The sequence below is a fragment of the Pseudopodoces humilis genome, chromosome 16 (genome assembly GCF_049639895.1).
Source record: "Pseudopodoces humilis isolate 2021_Gansu_Grassland_sample_001 chromosome 16, ASM4963989v1, whole genome shotgun sequence".
In the NCBI taxonomy this organism is placed as follows: Eukaryota; Metazoa; Chordata; class Aves; order Passeriformes; family Paridae; genus Pseudopodoces; species Pseudopodoces humilis.
The window spans coordinates 13,448,136-13,464,543 of record NC_142215.1 but is presented as its reverse complement, the minus strand read 5'-3'; the positions used below and the strand labels follow the sequence as shown (position 1 = coordinate 13,464,543).

The 16,408-nt window shown below is 37.9% G+C and overlaps 1 protein-coding gene across 11 annotated transcripts in view; it reads right to left on the bottom strand.

The window, feature by feature from the left end:
* Positions 1-16,408, bottom strand: part of TCF12 (transcription factor 12) — a 159,528-nt gene that overhangs the window by 17,628 nt on the left and 125,492 nt on the right. For all 11 annotated transcript variants that reach the window (XM_014251123.2, XM_014251125.2, XM_014251124.2 and 8 more), the window contains 5 exons: positions 11,777-11,882; positions 10,522-10,661; positions 10,057-10,201; positions 8,471-8,535; positions 4,277-4,355 (listed from right to left, as the gene is read on the bottom strand). In XM_014251123.2, the coding sequence (XP_014106598.1) occupies positions 4,277-4,355; positions 8,471-8,535; positions 10,057-10,201; positions 10,522-10,661; positions 11,777-11,882 (535 nt within the window). The remainder of the gene's footprint in view (positions 1-4,276; positions 4,356-8,470; positions 8,536-10,056; positions 10,202-10,521; positions 10,662-11,776; positions 11,883-16,408) is intronic.

Here is a 16,408-nt window from a genome sequence, read left to right as displayed (position 1 = left end):
TTCAGTATATGAAGGTGTATTTTTAATATTGTTAAAATACACAACAAAAATACTTAAAGTAATCAAATAGACACCAAGTTAGGGATAACTGGAGAACCATTTTTATGACACCTCTCTACTAAACATGAAAACATAAAACTGGATCTAAAAGCTGTATCTTGTCTAGTTGTACACTATACCATTTTAGATTACAATGCATTCCAAATTTAGAAGAGTAGAAGTACACCTAAGTCATTCCCATTTGGTATTTCAGACATACTTAAGGTAAATCAGCAGCAGAAGAATCATTGATTGTACAACAAATTGACAACTGAATTTGTATTACCTATACACTGCAAATTCAAATACATAGCCATTCTAATCTGACATAAATATATCTAATTATCATGTAAATTTTAAAAATAATTAGATGTGAAATGCAATAACTAATAAAGCAGTGCTTTTAACACAAAGCCTGAAGTAGTACAACATGCATTTTTCTCACCAACTATTAATGCATCTTTTATAAAGATACTACATGAAATTCTATGGCCATTAGAGACAGCTTCCTTTCAGCCATACAAATGTAATAATAAAGCAATTACATTAATAAATTATGGATATACAATCCAACGCAGCTCATTAAAGGAAGAGCCTGTGGGCTTGTTCTTTCAATAACAGCCAGAGCTGTACGTCTGGAAAACTGGGAAAAGGTTTAATAACATTACAGTTCCTTTGTTCAGAGAGCTGCAAGTAGTTACCTTTTAAAGACAAGGTTTTATTTAACAAAAAGAGTACAGCTTGCATAGCTATTAAAATACCTAAATATTTCCTTTCTAATTAAAAAATAATAAAAATCTCCTATTTCATGAAAGTCCAGAGCTGCCATAATTGTGTTGGAATTCTCTTTTAAAATACAAAGAATTCAGTAAGTAAGTTTATTAATACTGATTTTCAGTTCACACAGCTACTCTGGGTCTGGACCTGTAGTCTCTGCATTGCTGTCATTCCCGAACTTGGGAATAATGTTTGGAGTCCACTTATTTTTGCACAGCCATTAATGAAAAAACTACGGAGTATTTTGGTTCAGCACAATGTTCAAATATTTCCCTGCTCAGAACTCCATTTTTAGAGACAGGACTGTGGTCAGGAGCACTCCTGCTATCAGAACTCCGAGTACCACTCCCTACAGCACAGCAGCAGCTCGGGATTAAGCAGGAAGGTGGCCAGGTGAGCAGCAAACAGACTGAAAGCCTGTGAATCTCTTCTGACACATTTGTTTGGGGGATTTAATTGAAGAAGGTCCTATTTCTACAGTGTAAGCCCAGAACAAAACTGCAAGTGGGACATCTCACAAAGGAGACAGAAAGAAAAGAAGGGAGGCAATAACCAACTCCTCCTGTGCAATGCCCAACCCAACTGCAACCTGCAGCTTTCAGTCACACCTTGGCACCACCAGGGCTCTTCCCAAGCAGTGGCACTCTGCCTCCATGGCTGCAGGTTGCCAGATGGCACCGATTTCCTGCTTGCCTCATTCCACTCCCCCTCCTAGAAGTTCGTGCATGAAATCCACCAATTATGTTAAAAAGCATCCTGGCACCACAAGCCCTGCAATTAACAACTGCAGCTTTTAGTGCAGCACCAACACAGCAGCATTAAAAAACAAATAAGCCAGGCAAGTGTTAGGATTTACAGGGGTCACCGACAGCAATCACTGCAGTATTGTTCTTACCCTGAGTCTCCCCAACACTAATCCTCTGGCTCCCCTTTCAAACATACTTGGAGCTGCAGAGGGCTGGCTTTGCACGCTCAGAGCCCACTGAACCTCCTGAATGCCTCTGATCCTGCAGAAGGATTCTTAAAATACCGAGGCTCCCACCATTCAGATCCCTATATAAACTTCACATGCGTGTACACAATCATTAAAGCTATGCAAGACGCTCAGCTCTGGGCATGTTTATGTAAAATTAGAAATTAAATGAGGGCAGGGCAGGCGAGACATACACTATTGTCTTGTAATACTTGAGGGTTTTCATCAAGTTGTTCTTCAAGCTTTTATTTAACTGAATTAAAAAACGTCATTAATCCTCATTCAGCAACATACGAGCCAAGGAGTCAGTCATGAGCTTATGAACCCCAAGGTCTCCTGACGTTGGTATCCGTCAGTGCTTTCCCTGGTAAACACAGTACTCCTACCGTAATTCACAATTAAAGGATGAGCAAATTATGATTTAAGCAATCTGTAATATTATGAATGCTAACTAAACAAATACCTAACTGCAAAAGGGGAAAAACACAATGAAGGCTAAAATGCTCCAAAATATATTATTTCAGTATACATAAAACATTTGTTTTATCTGCAATAACTTTTTGGGTCAAGACAGAAAATGGCTACCAGGAGTATAAATAGCAATAAATGCAGTAGTAATTACTTCACATTGTGCTTCACTGTGTTCTTAGTGACTCATCTGGGAATAAAGATAAAAGTCCAGATTCATAAATGAAGGTAATTAACTACTGGAGCAATTTACCAAAAGCTTGATAAATTCTGTATCACTGAAATTAAAGGGGGTGGGAGGGTATAAATGTGAAGCAGATGCTAAGTTTGAGCCTGAAAATTATTTCAGTATTATTTGCTTACATCTACTACTGTCTTAACCATCAGAATCCAGAATAAGGAACACAAAGCAGAAATGTTGTAGATTTCATACAGGTTGCAACAGACAAAGACGACAACAGCAAAAAAGGAAAACACAAATTTTAGTGACCTCAAATTTGTACTCTAAACTCAGAAATTAGTGCTTTCATGCTTACGAAATGAGGTGCAGTATCTCATTAGGCAACTCTTGGAAAAAAAAAAACGTCCTTGGTATCTTTAAAATTTTAAATACTTTGAAATGTCAGAACTTCTTTCTTCCAGACATGAAATATTTTCAATACTTGCTTTGATGTTAAAAAGAAAATAATAATAATTTTCTGCTCTGATCTGCCTTTTCAACAGAATACACAAAACACTTTTTGTCAACTGTAATCACTAAATCAAAAATCCCATTAATCCCATCATTACTCAATTCAGCATGGATTATTACTCAGTAATAGAAAAGAAATGCCCAAAGCAGCTGCTCAGGTAAGCCATGTCAGATATTCATTAATCCATTACATCCACAGGAAACCAGAGCATTGTCCATTAAACAGGAGTGAAGCATGAATGATGGAGGTTTTGAGTGACACTGCATATAGAGATATGCATATTCACATCCATATGATTATGAGTGTATTTTGCATGCAATAACTTTACTAATTTGTTCTTCTAGGTTACGAAAGTGTCCAGCTAAGCTCGTTCTGTGCCCTTTTCACTCGAAGGTAATTTTAATGTTTTATAAAAAGTACAACATTCATAGAAAAGTGACCAATGGCCAGGAGCCTGCAGGGATATATTAAACAGCAGAGAATAGGGAAACAGACTGTTGTATAAATGTTAAATAATTTAACAAATTGCACTATAGGAAAGAACAGGGTTAAAGTTACATCATCTTACTTGTAATTCTAGTTCTTTGTTAAAAAACAAATTTAAGTCAATGGAGCTTTCACAGTCCTCTCTATATGGAGAACAGCTGTTCAACTTTTACTAGACAGCTGAGGCCACAGTGTCTGTGAAAGCTGCACCACCACTAATAGCTGTAGGCAGCTGCCCACAGTTCATCTCCACACTGGAATGCTTCTTCCCACATTCACACTACAAACACACAAAGCACAGGTGACAGAGGTGGCTGCAATACACAGCATTTATTTTGAAAAATGCCAGAAATTCTTCTCCCATAGAATGAAAACATTCATGAGATATATGAATGAAAAGCTATCTTGTGTAAAAATTGGATAGTCTCATAGCCTACTATATTTTCATTAGAGGGAACACACATCTGCTGTGTTTGTCACTGAAAGCTGCCGCAGAGCTTTAACATATAGCTGAAAAAAATCTCAAATCAAATCACTCTTCTTTCTCTCAAACAGTGCAAATCTGTACAGATACCTTTATAGCCCTGATAATATAAGGCCAGTTAATACTTCCAAACATTATTTTAATTAGCTAATTTTCAAAGCAAGTTGCCAGGACTGAAGTGAAAGCCCCTAACAAAATGTCAAGAATCTGGATTTATAAATCTTTGTTTTATACAATGGAAAAATAACCAAAATGCACAAGCAGTCATGCAAGGAAGTTAATGCTGATTTTCCTGTGATTCGTAACAGGACATCTTAGGAACAACAAACAAGGTATTGACAAATGGCCAGTCTGTACCTGTAAGAGGTGATGGTGACCCAACTGGTGTTGATGGATTCGATGGAAAACTACTGCTGGTATGATCAGGAGAATAAATCTGACAACAGACAAAGAGATTATATATCAATATATGTTATAATACACAGGAAAAAAGCTATTAGGATTCTTTTTCATGTTTTAATTGTCACTCTTGATTGTGGATTGATAAAAAATGCAATTTGATCCTTCAATCACAGCTCTGCGTTATTACACTCAAGGCTCTAAAAATGTCCAAAGAACTTTCATTTTCAAGCAGCTGTCCAAATAAGCACAGCCTGTATTTCATAGTGACACAAGTATAACTGACCTTCCTGCTCATTTAAGAGCAGCAGAAATTACAGCCTTTCTGTCTCTGCAGGGGAACGATTCACGTAAGAGTTCACAGTACACAGCTAATTATATCAAAGAAAACTTCAGAAAAACGCCAATGAACAATGACTTTCCAAACTTTAGAGAGAGATTTTAGCAGTCAACACATGTTATCTGCTAAATATTAAGCCTTCACAAAACACCAAGAAATCATTCAGGCTTTCTTATTACTGGTACCTACCAAACAAAAAGCACTTGAAATTTTGTTTCTCTTGCAATGTATTGCAGTACATAACATGTTTCTCTCTTATTTCAGTATCAATTGGCCTCCTGAGATACTGAACTTCAACTTAAAACAATTCTTTCCTTGCTATTAATGAAATGAAAAACTATTTGTAAAAATAGAAGACATAATGCTTAGAGCTTTAATTAAAAATTAAAATCTCAAGACACTGGGAAAATTAATTTTATGAAGGGAATTGAATAGATTTAGAGGCTGACTATGGATTTCAGAACATATTTTTATAGGTCATTGGTTCAAACCTGTTTTACTTGAGCAGAGACCAGGATTTGTTAGTCATCAGATGGCAGTTAAAAAAATCTTCACTGGCAGTGTGGTTGATGTCTCTTCACACAGACAATATGACATTTCAGCATTTAGCTGACAATAACTTCATTAAGTTCCATATTGTATTTTGTGAACTGACAAAACCAGGACCTGATAGACCACATGCTCCTTCCTGGTATATTATACTTTTCCATTAGAAATGACCATCAGTTCCCTAATGGAAATGCTTCCTCCTTTTCATACATGCTAGAAAGAAAATATATTTAGAACAAACTACCTCATACTACCGGAGGAAATTCATGCATTGTACATCAGCACAAAAATAAATCTTGGCTGTCAGTGTAAGAACTGTAGAGAGTCTCAGTCAGATAAGATACAGAAAATTAAAACAAAGTCAAAGGCCACAAAGTTTTCTTTGAAACTGCTCATTTTCCACAGGTCTACCTGCCAGTTTTATTTTGCTGTATTTTATAACAGGGAAAATCTACAGTACAGCAAAGCCCCAACTAAAACATGAGGTCAGAATACATTCTGCATGCAGTCCCTGGCTGCTGTGCTGTTAAATGACCAATGATGAACAACCCTGACACCTTCTGCCAGGCTTAAACGGTAACATGACTCATTTTACTGCAACAAATGAGACTCCTCCTCCTATCAGTCATGGTCCATTCCAATCAGTGGGGTGCCAATATGCCAGGGTCTAATGAAAAGGCTCTTAAACAAAAGCTGCACAATTGAGAGCCTGCAGAGCCAAACCTCAGAGCTGTTAGTCCAATTTTTTAAACACTACAGTGTACATTTCAGTTAGGCTTTGTTATGTTAATGTTATTGAGTCTAAAGCAACAAAGAAACTTAATTCATGAATTACTTTTAGAAGTCAACTTCCCTACATTTTCTTTTCTTTTGTGAAGGGACCAGTGGCTATTTAACTACCTAGACGGTACAAAGGCCTTTACCCTAGTGCTGAGGTAGGAATCAAAACATAAGTTATCACAAAGAGGTCTGATATAATCAACAAAGTTAAACAGTCCTCCTGTTTGATCTCCTCTAAATTAAAGACCAAGTGTTTTGATTTGGCATTAGGCAATGAAATAAACCAGATGTTTCTCCTGCCATATAACCCTCCATGGGCACAATCTTAAAGGGTTATTGTTTGGCAAATGTTCAGGGAAACACATTAGAAATGGCACGAATACCCAGATTTTCTTTTCTTTCTATCTATACTAGTTCATTATCCAAACTAATGCATAATCCACAGGGCTTTGGGAACTTTGTGTAAATACTTTCATGTACAATTCTCTTTCTTGCCTACCCTGAGATTAAGACCACAATTATCCAGGCTTAAACCTAAAATAAAAGAACCTTTGCAAATGTATTATCTGGCCTTACATGTTTAATCACATACTATTCTGTATGGTCTTTAATACCTAAACTGAAGAACAAATGTCGTATCCTCTGATGTTTCACACATGAAAGGCCTATTGTGAGATGTACATCAACAGAATTTTAGAACCAGAAATTCTTCTCAACAGTTGCAGCGGCAGCATTTAAAATCAAAACAGAAAGGAATATAGTGGCATCTTAGGGAAAAAAAAAAAGGCACGACAATCGCAGTATTTAAATAAAACTTTGTTCAAACAGAAAAATATTCTTGATTTCCTCGCTGTCAAAATTCATGTGTGTCAGCTTCACCTGCAGGAGAGCCCACCTCCCTCCTCGCCCAGCCGCGAGCCGCGCTCTCGCTGAACGAGCGCAAGGAGTGTACTGGGTGTGCGTGGTGCGGGGTGCGGGGGAAGCAGATGGATGAGGCGAGGGATTTGAAGTGTGCAGACTATGGCATGCACTGATAGAGCAGATGGAATGCATCACCATCAGCTATGACAGAAATGATTTATGGAATGACCTGGCTGCTCCTGCCAAGCAACAACACGGGATGACAGAAACAAGTTTCTATGACAACCAGAGCCCACCCACCAGTTAGATTAAACATTTCTGCCCTGACTTCCACTCGTAATATATTTAGTTTTTCCTCAAAACATCAGCCTGGCTTTCTCAGCTAGTGACTTGGACAAAAATACCTGAAAGGATGAGAAAATCATTTAGAAAAGGAGAGCAGTGGAAAATGTCATCAAGTCCCGCAGGTCTAACTGGCCAGTGTGTCAGACTTAACAAGGAAATTTTGTTCCGGCTGCAGAACAGCAGACACCCAAATACATCTGCAGAGCAATGAACAGCCTGGGGTGTATGAGCATTGCTATTTCTAGGAAGCAAAATGATCCCTGTTCTTTTCTGACAGGTCTCAAACAGACCAAAGAGAGCGTTAACTGCCCTCTGGACTCCCAAATTGTTATCTACTTGCTGAATCCCCGAAAGCAACAAAGACATTTTTCTCCTCAAAGCCAGTAGGTCACAGTTCTCCTCCCCAATATGGACATTACAGACATTATCAGATCTGGTAATCTTCTAACATATGACCCTCTGAGAGATGCAAGGGTAACAGGATCTGCATGAATATGCACATTTGCATTCACTGGTATGGGGTGAGGGGGGCAGAACCCAACATAGGAATGGTCATTTAGGATTGCAAAGTCTGCTCCATACAAGCTCCAAATAAGAAATATAAAGTGCTTCCCCAGCCACCATTCCCAACTCTGAAATTTCTGCTGCTGTGTATCAATTATTCTTTTATTAAAAGTACATCTAATTGTACTAATGAAAAAATAATTACTGTATGCATGCATACGGAAACAGCTTACAGTAGATTGAAGATACTTGCCATGTTTTACATTATTCCAACAGAAGTTAAAAGTTTGAATTTATGCATATACAACATTCTAAAGGTTGTTCCATAGATTCTAGCTATACAACACAGCATTCAAAATCTCTCCGTTTTATAAGGCCATTGAGAAACATTTTAAACCTTGAGACAAGATCTTTTCTAAGACTAATGTTAAAAATATTTGACTTTCCCTAAAACACTACAGAAAAAAAAATTAAAATCAACTTTTTATGTTTATCTTTTACTTTGTCTAACCAGATTTTTAAACCAGATCTGCGTTAAATCTTTTGATCACCTGAAGAAAAAGGAATTCAGAATGAGTCTTCTCCAAATAAAAACACTTTTCACTTTCACTTGCATTTTAAAAGGACATTTTTCTAGTATAGGAAATTGCATCATAGTACATTGTTTTGATTTCATATGTGAAAATTCCTGATTTGATATTATAAAATGAATGACATGTAAATAATGGATTAAAGTATGTGTTTCAGATCTGAATATTCTAACTGCTACTTACAGAGGCCAATGCCTTTCCAAGCGCATCACCTGTCTGTGAGCTTCCAGCACCATTTCCTCTGTTTCCTGTAATGTGGAAAGTAAAACCAACACTTATTTTTAAAGCCGAAATTTTATTTATTTTTATTATTTTATTCATCACATAGAGTTGAGCAACCACTTTTTAAATGGATTGTCTGAGGAAGTCAGTGTCAATAGAATCAGTTCTCATTAGACTTAAAAATTTAATTAAAACAATTAGATTTACATTTAGATGCTCTCCTCTTAAAAATCAAACACAGTATCACCGTGACAACTTAAGGACCAACAAGTGAAAGTAGCTGAAAAAAGACAAATTATTTTCTAGGATCATAGTCTAATTTTAATGAAATGTGAAAAGAAAAATGAAAATCAGAAAATTACATTATTGCAGCTTATTTCTAAACTGCTATCACTGAAGTACTGTACGTTTAATTAATTCTTAAAGCCAAATTCACAGAGCAGTTCCTTATGTGTCTCCTTGCTCCCCCTGCTCTAATTCCCTGTGTTGTGCTCTCATCTTTGGTTTAAAAAGTCCATGAAAAGCTCTGATGCACCAAGCTTTCTGTCACCCCTGCTCTCAGTTGCATGTCAGCAGCTTTGCGTGCCCTTTTGCTCCACACGCCATCAAGCCAAGAGGAAGTCTGAAGCCCTGCCAATTGGAAACACAGAGAGGAACTGAATCCTCCAAAATATCTGCTTTGCTGTAGAAGACAGACTCTTTAAAAGCAAGTCTTCTTTCTCCAATTATCAACTTCTAAAGCCAAAAAATGTATTGAATGTGAATGTAAGACATTCACATCAGAAATCCAAATAATGCAATGCACACTGTTTCCAAGTTTATGACAAACTTGGATTTTCCAGCCTGAATTTCCCATGCAGATTCACTAACTGGGTTCTGTTTAAACATCTTGGTGTAAAACATGCTCCCAAATCAAAGCTAACATAGTCACCCCTAACTAATTTCCACTTCCTTAAAATGAAGCTAAGTGCAAACGCTATCAAATCAACAAGGGGCATCTACAAGCACTTAACTTCTACAGCTGTATCTTAAGACAAACAAATATGTGCAAGGAACAGATGATCATCCTGTATTTCTTACTTCCTAGGTGAGCACAGAGGAGACTAAACCAGCCACCATGCTGGCTACTCTGTAATCTCTAAAACAGTTAAGAGAGGAATTTACGATGCACTTTATCAACCTCCCCTAAGAAACAGCCTTCCTGTCTTTCTCCAGAGCAGTGCTTTGGTGACACAGCAGCCCTGAAAACTTCAGTGCCAGAACTTCCTATATGGACACGCACATGAACTGAACTCTGGAGGGACACGGCCATTAAGCCAGATACATCACAGGCTTGACTGTGAAAGCAAGTAAATGGATAAGTCTTAAGCTGACTGAAAAACAATTTGCCTCATTTCAGCCATACTGAGGACAGAAATATCACAGTGGTGAATTTTTCCTGATCTACAAGCATGCCATAAATTAAATCTTACTAATTTCGTGCGTCATGCAGCCCTAAATTTCATTTTCTTGTAAAATGAAAAAAAAAAGCAGGAAGAACTCTTTACCCAGAATATTATCCGATCCATTGACAGGTGGAGTGTGTGAGGCAGCTACATAAGGTGAACTGCTGGTACTGCCACGATGGAAGCTGGACATTGGAGGAAGACTGGCATTTATATCTGTAGGTGAGACTGAATGCGGGGGATAGCTCTGGAGAGAAGAGAAGCAGACATAAGACATTAAGCAGCCCTTAAATAAATGTTGATATTTTAAGATACTAAACATGTAACACCCAGATCTTTAGTACAGAAGAAAGGGATTCATCCATCCTCAGAACAGACCACTACACAGCCACAGATTTTCATTTATACAAGACATAACTAAAAGAACATAAATCTAATACACAAAGTTTGTGATTTCTAACAACTGGGTTTTTAACTGACAGACATGAGCAGCAAATGAGAAGTCAATTCTCCTAAGTTAGATCTCCATACATGATTATAAACATATTAGTGTGTGCTGAGTCTTACCAAACGGTCGTGTGTGTGCAGGCTGCCGTAACTGCCGGACTGGGACATGTGGGAAGAAGAGCCTCCAAGCATCCCACCATAGCCAGGCTGGCTCATGCCATTGGATGAACTCCAGAGGTCAGAAGAATTGTGGGTCCCATCTTTTTTTTTACAGTATTTTTTCAGCAGAAAAGAAAAGAAGAAAAATACATTTAATGAAGAATACTAATTTCTCAGTTCCTTTACAAGATTATTTTAAACAAATACAGAGTTTAGTTACTAAGACTAACATCAGTGGGGAAATAGTGACCAGTTTATGCTGTATCTTCTATTTTCATGCCACCACACTATTGCTATATTTATTTTAAAAAAATAAACAAAGAAACAACAGAGGCTTTATAGCTGAAATATAATCCAACCACAGCTGAGAAAATACCAAGCACTTCTGCTAATTACACAGACCTTCAGCAAGGCCAGACTTAAATCAAGAGTGTTGATAAAAAGTCCAGACTGAAAGAAATAATAAAAAAGGAGGTGGAGAAGTAAGAAGTTTGGCCAAATAGAACCTATCATAAACATACACTGCAAAACATCTATTTACCTAAAATAAGCAATTTATAGTCTAAGATACCTCAGCACCACAAAAGTAAAAAAACATTTCAAAATAGCAGATTTAAGTAGCTGAAATGACTACATTATATAAGCCTTAGCCTGTGTGTCAGTGCAGTTTCCCTTCTGTAGCACAAACTGAAGTGCTCTGTGAACTCCCGTACTGAGACTCTGAGCTCTCAATGTGCTCCAAACCCTCACCAGACTGCAGCACAAGTTAACTGTGTGACGTGAGACTGAGGAAATGGATTCTGCTCTTGTTTCGTTCAGTGCTACCCCCTTTTTTCTGGCATGCTGGATATACAAGCATTTGAGAACATAAGACTGTTAGCTGATATTGTACAGTCAAATTCCAGAAGAGTCAATAAGCCCCCACCTCATTTTTCTCTATCACTCCAGTGTGCTGCTCTGAAGCCCCTACAAATCAAAGGATGGGAAATCTGTCCATCTGGCCTGGTGTGTAATCCCTTTAAATTTCAGTCAGCAATTAATGTCATGAGAAAAACTTTACATCAACAGACAGTTCCCTTCATCTAACTGTTTCAGAAGTATATAAAACTTAACCATAGGCTCTAGCACAATATGCTCTCTTTACGCTTCCTCATTCACCCAGTAAAACAGTCTGACTGCAGATTTCTGCCTAAAGGACAAGTGACATTTTACCCACCTTGCATAAAGAAAGTGCTAGCAAACATACTGCTCGGTGGCTTAGGAGATGGGTAACTTGGAGATTCTCTGTTGAAATCATCAGAACTTGGGGATGGTGCATACACCTACATATTGGAGAGCAATAAAAGCAAGTTAGCAATAACTGGGTGTCATGCATTAAAAAAACCACAACAGCATAGAGATAGAGAGAAAGCACAAATAAAAAAAGAACAGTGTAGCAAGCCGCAGCATTTGTTGCCCTTGTTTTATTTGCTTTTTAGCAAGTTGCCACAGTACAGAGGAACTACAGTAGAATGATCCTAGCAACACACTTTCTGGTGTGCCAACTCAGCCAGGTGGCCTGATAAAAGCCTGAATGCTGATTTTGCTTTCTAAGTACACGACTTGCACAGACTTGTTGCTCAAGATAAAAAAGCAAGAAAAAACAACTGGGCCCCAAACAAATTTTATTTTAAAACAACTGTATGCCTGTTTGAATATTTAATGAGCTGGCATCCCAACAATCAGAAAGAAAAAGAACATCCAGTGACAAATGGAAAGATTTTAATGCAACCGTTTTATCATCCATTCAGAAACTCGCACGTCTTTGGAGAGTCATCAGAAATACATGCATGCAAGTCCTCAGGAATAATCTTAAACTGCAACAGAGAGCATGTGATTTTCACACTGGCCTAGCATTAAAGAAAAGCAGTATCATTGTTTCTTCAGTATTAACACACCAATGGAATGCCCATTCTCAACTTGCAAGCAACAAATTTTCTTTTCAAGTTAAAAATGTAAGATGCCAAATAAACATAATGACTCAAAGTCTTTCACTGCAGTACCTCTAAGGAGAAATGTAAAGTGTATTCAGGAATAAGTTAAGTAAAATGAACAAGGCCCAGTATTCACAGTCAAGGACTCTACCTGTAACTAGTTGTTCCATACCGAATATTGCAATGATTAGCATGTGTTAGAAGATAAATAAAAAGCAAATCAACATATACAACAACAAAAAATATAAAAATGTAGCATTGAAACTGGAGCATCTTTTTGCTATAAAGTAAAAAATGTGGTATTTTAACTGTTTATCTTACTTGTTAAATACAGGTGACTTCATAAATACATATATGAAGAATAATTTAACAACTTTAAAGCTTATATAATGCAACTTAAAAAGCACACTACTCCCTAACATTCAAAAGTGATTATTTGGATCCCTTCCTATGCACGTACAGGCACACACGTTTCTACAGCATTCACAACTCTCCCTGGTCTTTCTGAGATGTTGTTTACCAAGCAAGAGAAGGGCCAGGAAAACCAAGCCAGACAACAAAAAAGCCTAAGTTCCCTTAAAAAAGAAGCATTGTCCTCCCAGAGGGTGACTGTTCTGATAGGGACATTGAGGACAGTGAAGTGGGCAAGTCCCGCTCCATTTGCATCCCAATCCCCCTCCTCCCGCTGCCGAAGGCTTTTGCAGCCCTGCTGTTGTGGGAGCAAATGGCCGGGATGTGCCTGAGCCAGCGCCTCTGACATCACCCGCACCCAGGCACTGCGCTCCCGGCCTCGCTCCACAGCAACCCCACTTCAGCAAAACCTCTGCAATTCCACAATGGTGGAATCGGGACAAAGGCACAGGGCACGAGCCCAGGGCACAGCGGTCGGGATGAGCCATGTAATGAAAAGGGCAGCAGGTAAACAGACACCTGGTTAGAAGGAGTCAAGTGGAAAACTCAAAACTTTAAGTTCCATGCTCGTTTACCATTGTTTTTTATTAAAAACAAATATTTTTTTTTTTTGAAAGAAAGCTTTTCGGAAAGCTTCTGCTCAATATTTTACTCGAAATTTTTCAGTTTATGGAATAAATGTAAAATAATAGAGATGCTTACCAGACCTGAGTGACAGAATGACAATACATTCTGAGCAATGTTCGCAGTACATATGTATTTACTCTATATGATGAATGCATGTATATTCCATGCCTGAGACATATTTTAACAGAAATGTCACTCTGTCAAATTGTAAATACTCGCATTCATAAGACTGCAAACATATTAGGTAAAACTGGGCTTAGTTTACAAGTTCTCTGTTGTGCAGAATAACACAGCATATGCTATAGCTGATGGATAATCTATCACTGTCACAGGACAGCAGTGGAAACAAAGCTTTATGACATTTAGCACTGCCATGGAGATGTACACTGATTAATGCAAAGTCACCTACAGTGACGAATTATACTTCTTTTAAACTGCAACATTATCGATGAGATTTGTAAATACAAGCTTCAGACTGAAATTTTAACGTTTTACATAATTGAGTGATTTATAAAAACTGATTAAACACTATCTCAAAAGGGAAATTAAACTCAAAAACTCCTACATATGTATAATTTACAAATACATATGTACAAGCCATTAACATAATAAAAATGTTATGAATCATATAAACGTAAAAGAGGCCCTTCCAAACAGCTACATGAAAGTCCTAGCACAGACGCATAACTTCATATAGTTTCTGCTTGTTTTGGTATCTTAACTATAGCTTGCAAAAACATAGCTGCAATGTTATGAAGCTGCACTTGTGCCAGTCTAGATTTTTCAGATCAAAGGGTTCTTGCGGCAAAACACAACTGATGTGGTCTCAAAGACTTCATTAACTCCAGATGTGGGGAAATAGCCAGCCAATTCCACAAAAGGAGCGAGTCTCTTTTAGTTACAATCAGAACTACCCACAAATTAAAACCAGGCCTCTGATGTCATCTGATCACCTGCAGATGAGCGCCGGGTTTTTTCTGGTTAATGACCTAATCATAATTTTTGTGCTGCGTTACTACAAACAAAATTTAAAAGCAAAGGAGAGATTTTACTAAAATTAACCCAAAGTCTATGATATGCAAAAGACGAAGGCTGTAAAAAAGAAAGTTGACAAAAAGGATGAAATTTTATTTTTAAGCGGGGAAGCAATGCATCAGGGCAAGCGGTCTGCTCACTCTGAAAGGCGCACAGGCACTGGGACCCCTACCCAGCCAAACGTACCCCTGTGGCTGCTGGCATGGCTGAGCAGCAGCTCCCCAGTAGGACTCGATGTCCTACTTAAAGGGCTTTCTCTTCTGCAACAGCTTAGTAAGGCAGTTGAAAATATGACGTGGCTGCTCAAGACAGCCTCTTTTAGCTATTAAACTGATAACACTGACATCCAGGAGGCATCAAACCAGTTTTTCCTGGCTGACATTCCCACTAAGACAAGGAAGGAATACTGTTAAAAGGTCAGCCTGTTTGCAGTCTCCTTGAAGAGGCTGTCTCCAGCAGGTAGAAGAGGAGCCCATCCTTAATCCCCTCAAAAGCACTGTGCCCAAAGGCACCGAACGTGTCTCCATGCTGACAAGCAAAACACTTTACCATTATGAATGGGAAATTCCCTTCCGATAAACGCAAGCCAAAACCAGTTTTTTACATGACTTATCAAGTCTTGGCCTCAACTTTTTTGGAGCTGTGCTAATATATACATCAATCCTAACGCTGTGGTGTTCCTGAAGGGTTGATAGCCTCCACTGAGGCAAGGCGGACAAACGAGTTGCAGAGGACGTCAAGTCAGAGACCCACATCAGTCTCCTGCACCCTGAATTGGTTTATGTCTCTTCAGCAGGAAAGGCAGGATGTCAATTCAGATTTCTTTATGAGGGGTAGTGGTGGGGGCTGATTTCAGAGCTACGGAGACATAAACTGTACAACACCAGGTTTAATCAAAACAAAAGCATCATCCCAGTTCTGAAATCTGCCTTGGTGATTATGACAGGTAATGAACTCTACTGTGAAACTTATATGGGCCTAATATATCTAAAACATTTCAAATATTATTCACTGTTGCTTCTGTTTACTAATACAAGTGCCAATAACTTCAACAGTAATTTGAAGATTCGTGTTTACTGAATTTTACGCTACGTAAAACTTCCAAGTCTCGTTCTATAAATGCATTTAATAAATATAACACTTGGGAGTCCTTCTGTTGGCATCCATCCTCTCAGGCAATTTTCCTGTTTCAAATTCTTAAATATTTATCAATGTTTAATATTAATGTTAAAAGCAGATTAAAAACCAGCAGTGAAGCAACCAAACTTACTTCCGATGAGCTCATGCTATCTCAAGACCAAGGATCCCATCACACACACTGTTTATGAAATTATGAATTATGTTACTCATTTAAGCATAGTTATTAGCAATTCTTGGAAGTTCAGGAAAATATTTGTCAAGCTGCTTGAGACAGAATTTTTTGAAACCAGTAAAGATGAATAACCTATTCTGTAGCTTGTAAACTCTGCTAAGTAGCCTATCTGCATTCCATCAGCATCAGTCATGCAAGTGTGCACTGATGAATGATTTGTACATGTGGCAAAACTTTACAGAGTATTATCTGCAGGTTTTGTAGCAAAAGCTAATTTTGCTGAAAGGCAGTTCTAGGAAAAGCGAACTTGTTCTCATGTTTATTGTATTTCTGACAAAATCATATACTAAAGCTTCAGGAATGTAGAATATTACAGTTTTCATACTACAGTTTTCAAAACTACAGTTTTCCATACTCCTCTTTACAGCAAGACAGAAGCTTAAAAAAAAACAACAAACCCAACCAAACCCAAGATTCAGTCTAAATTCTT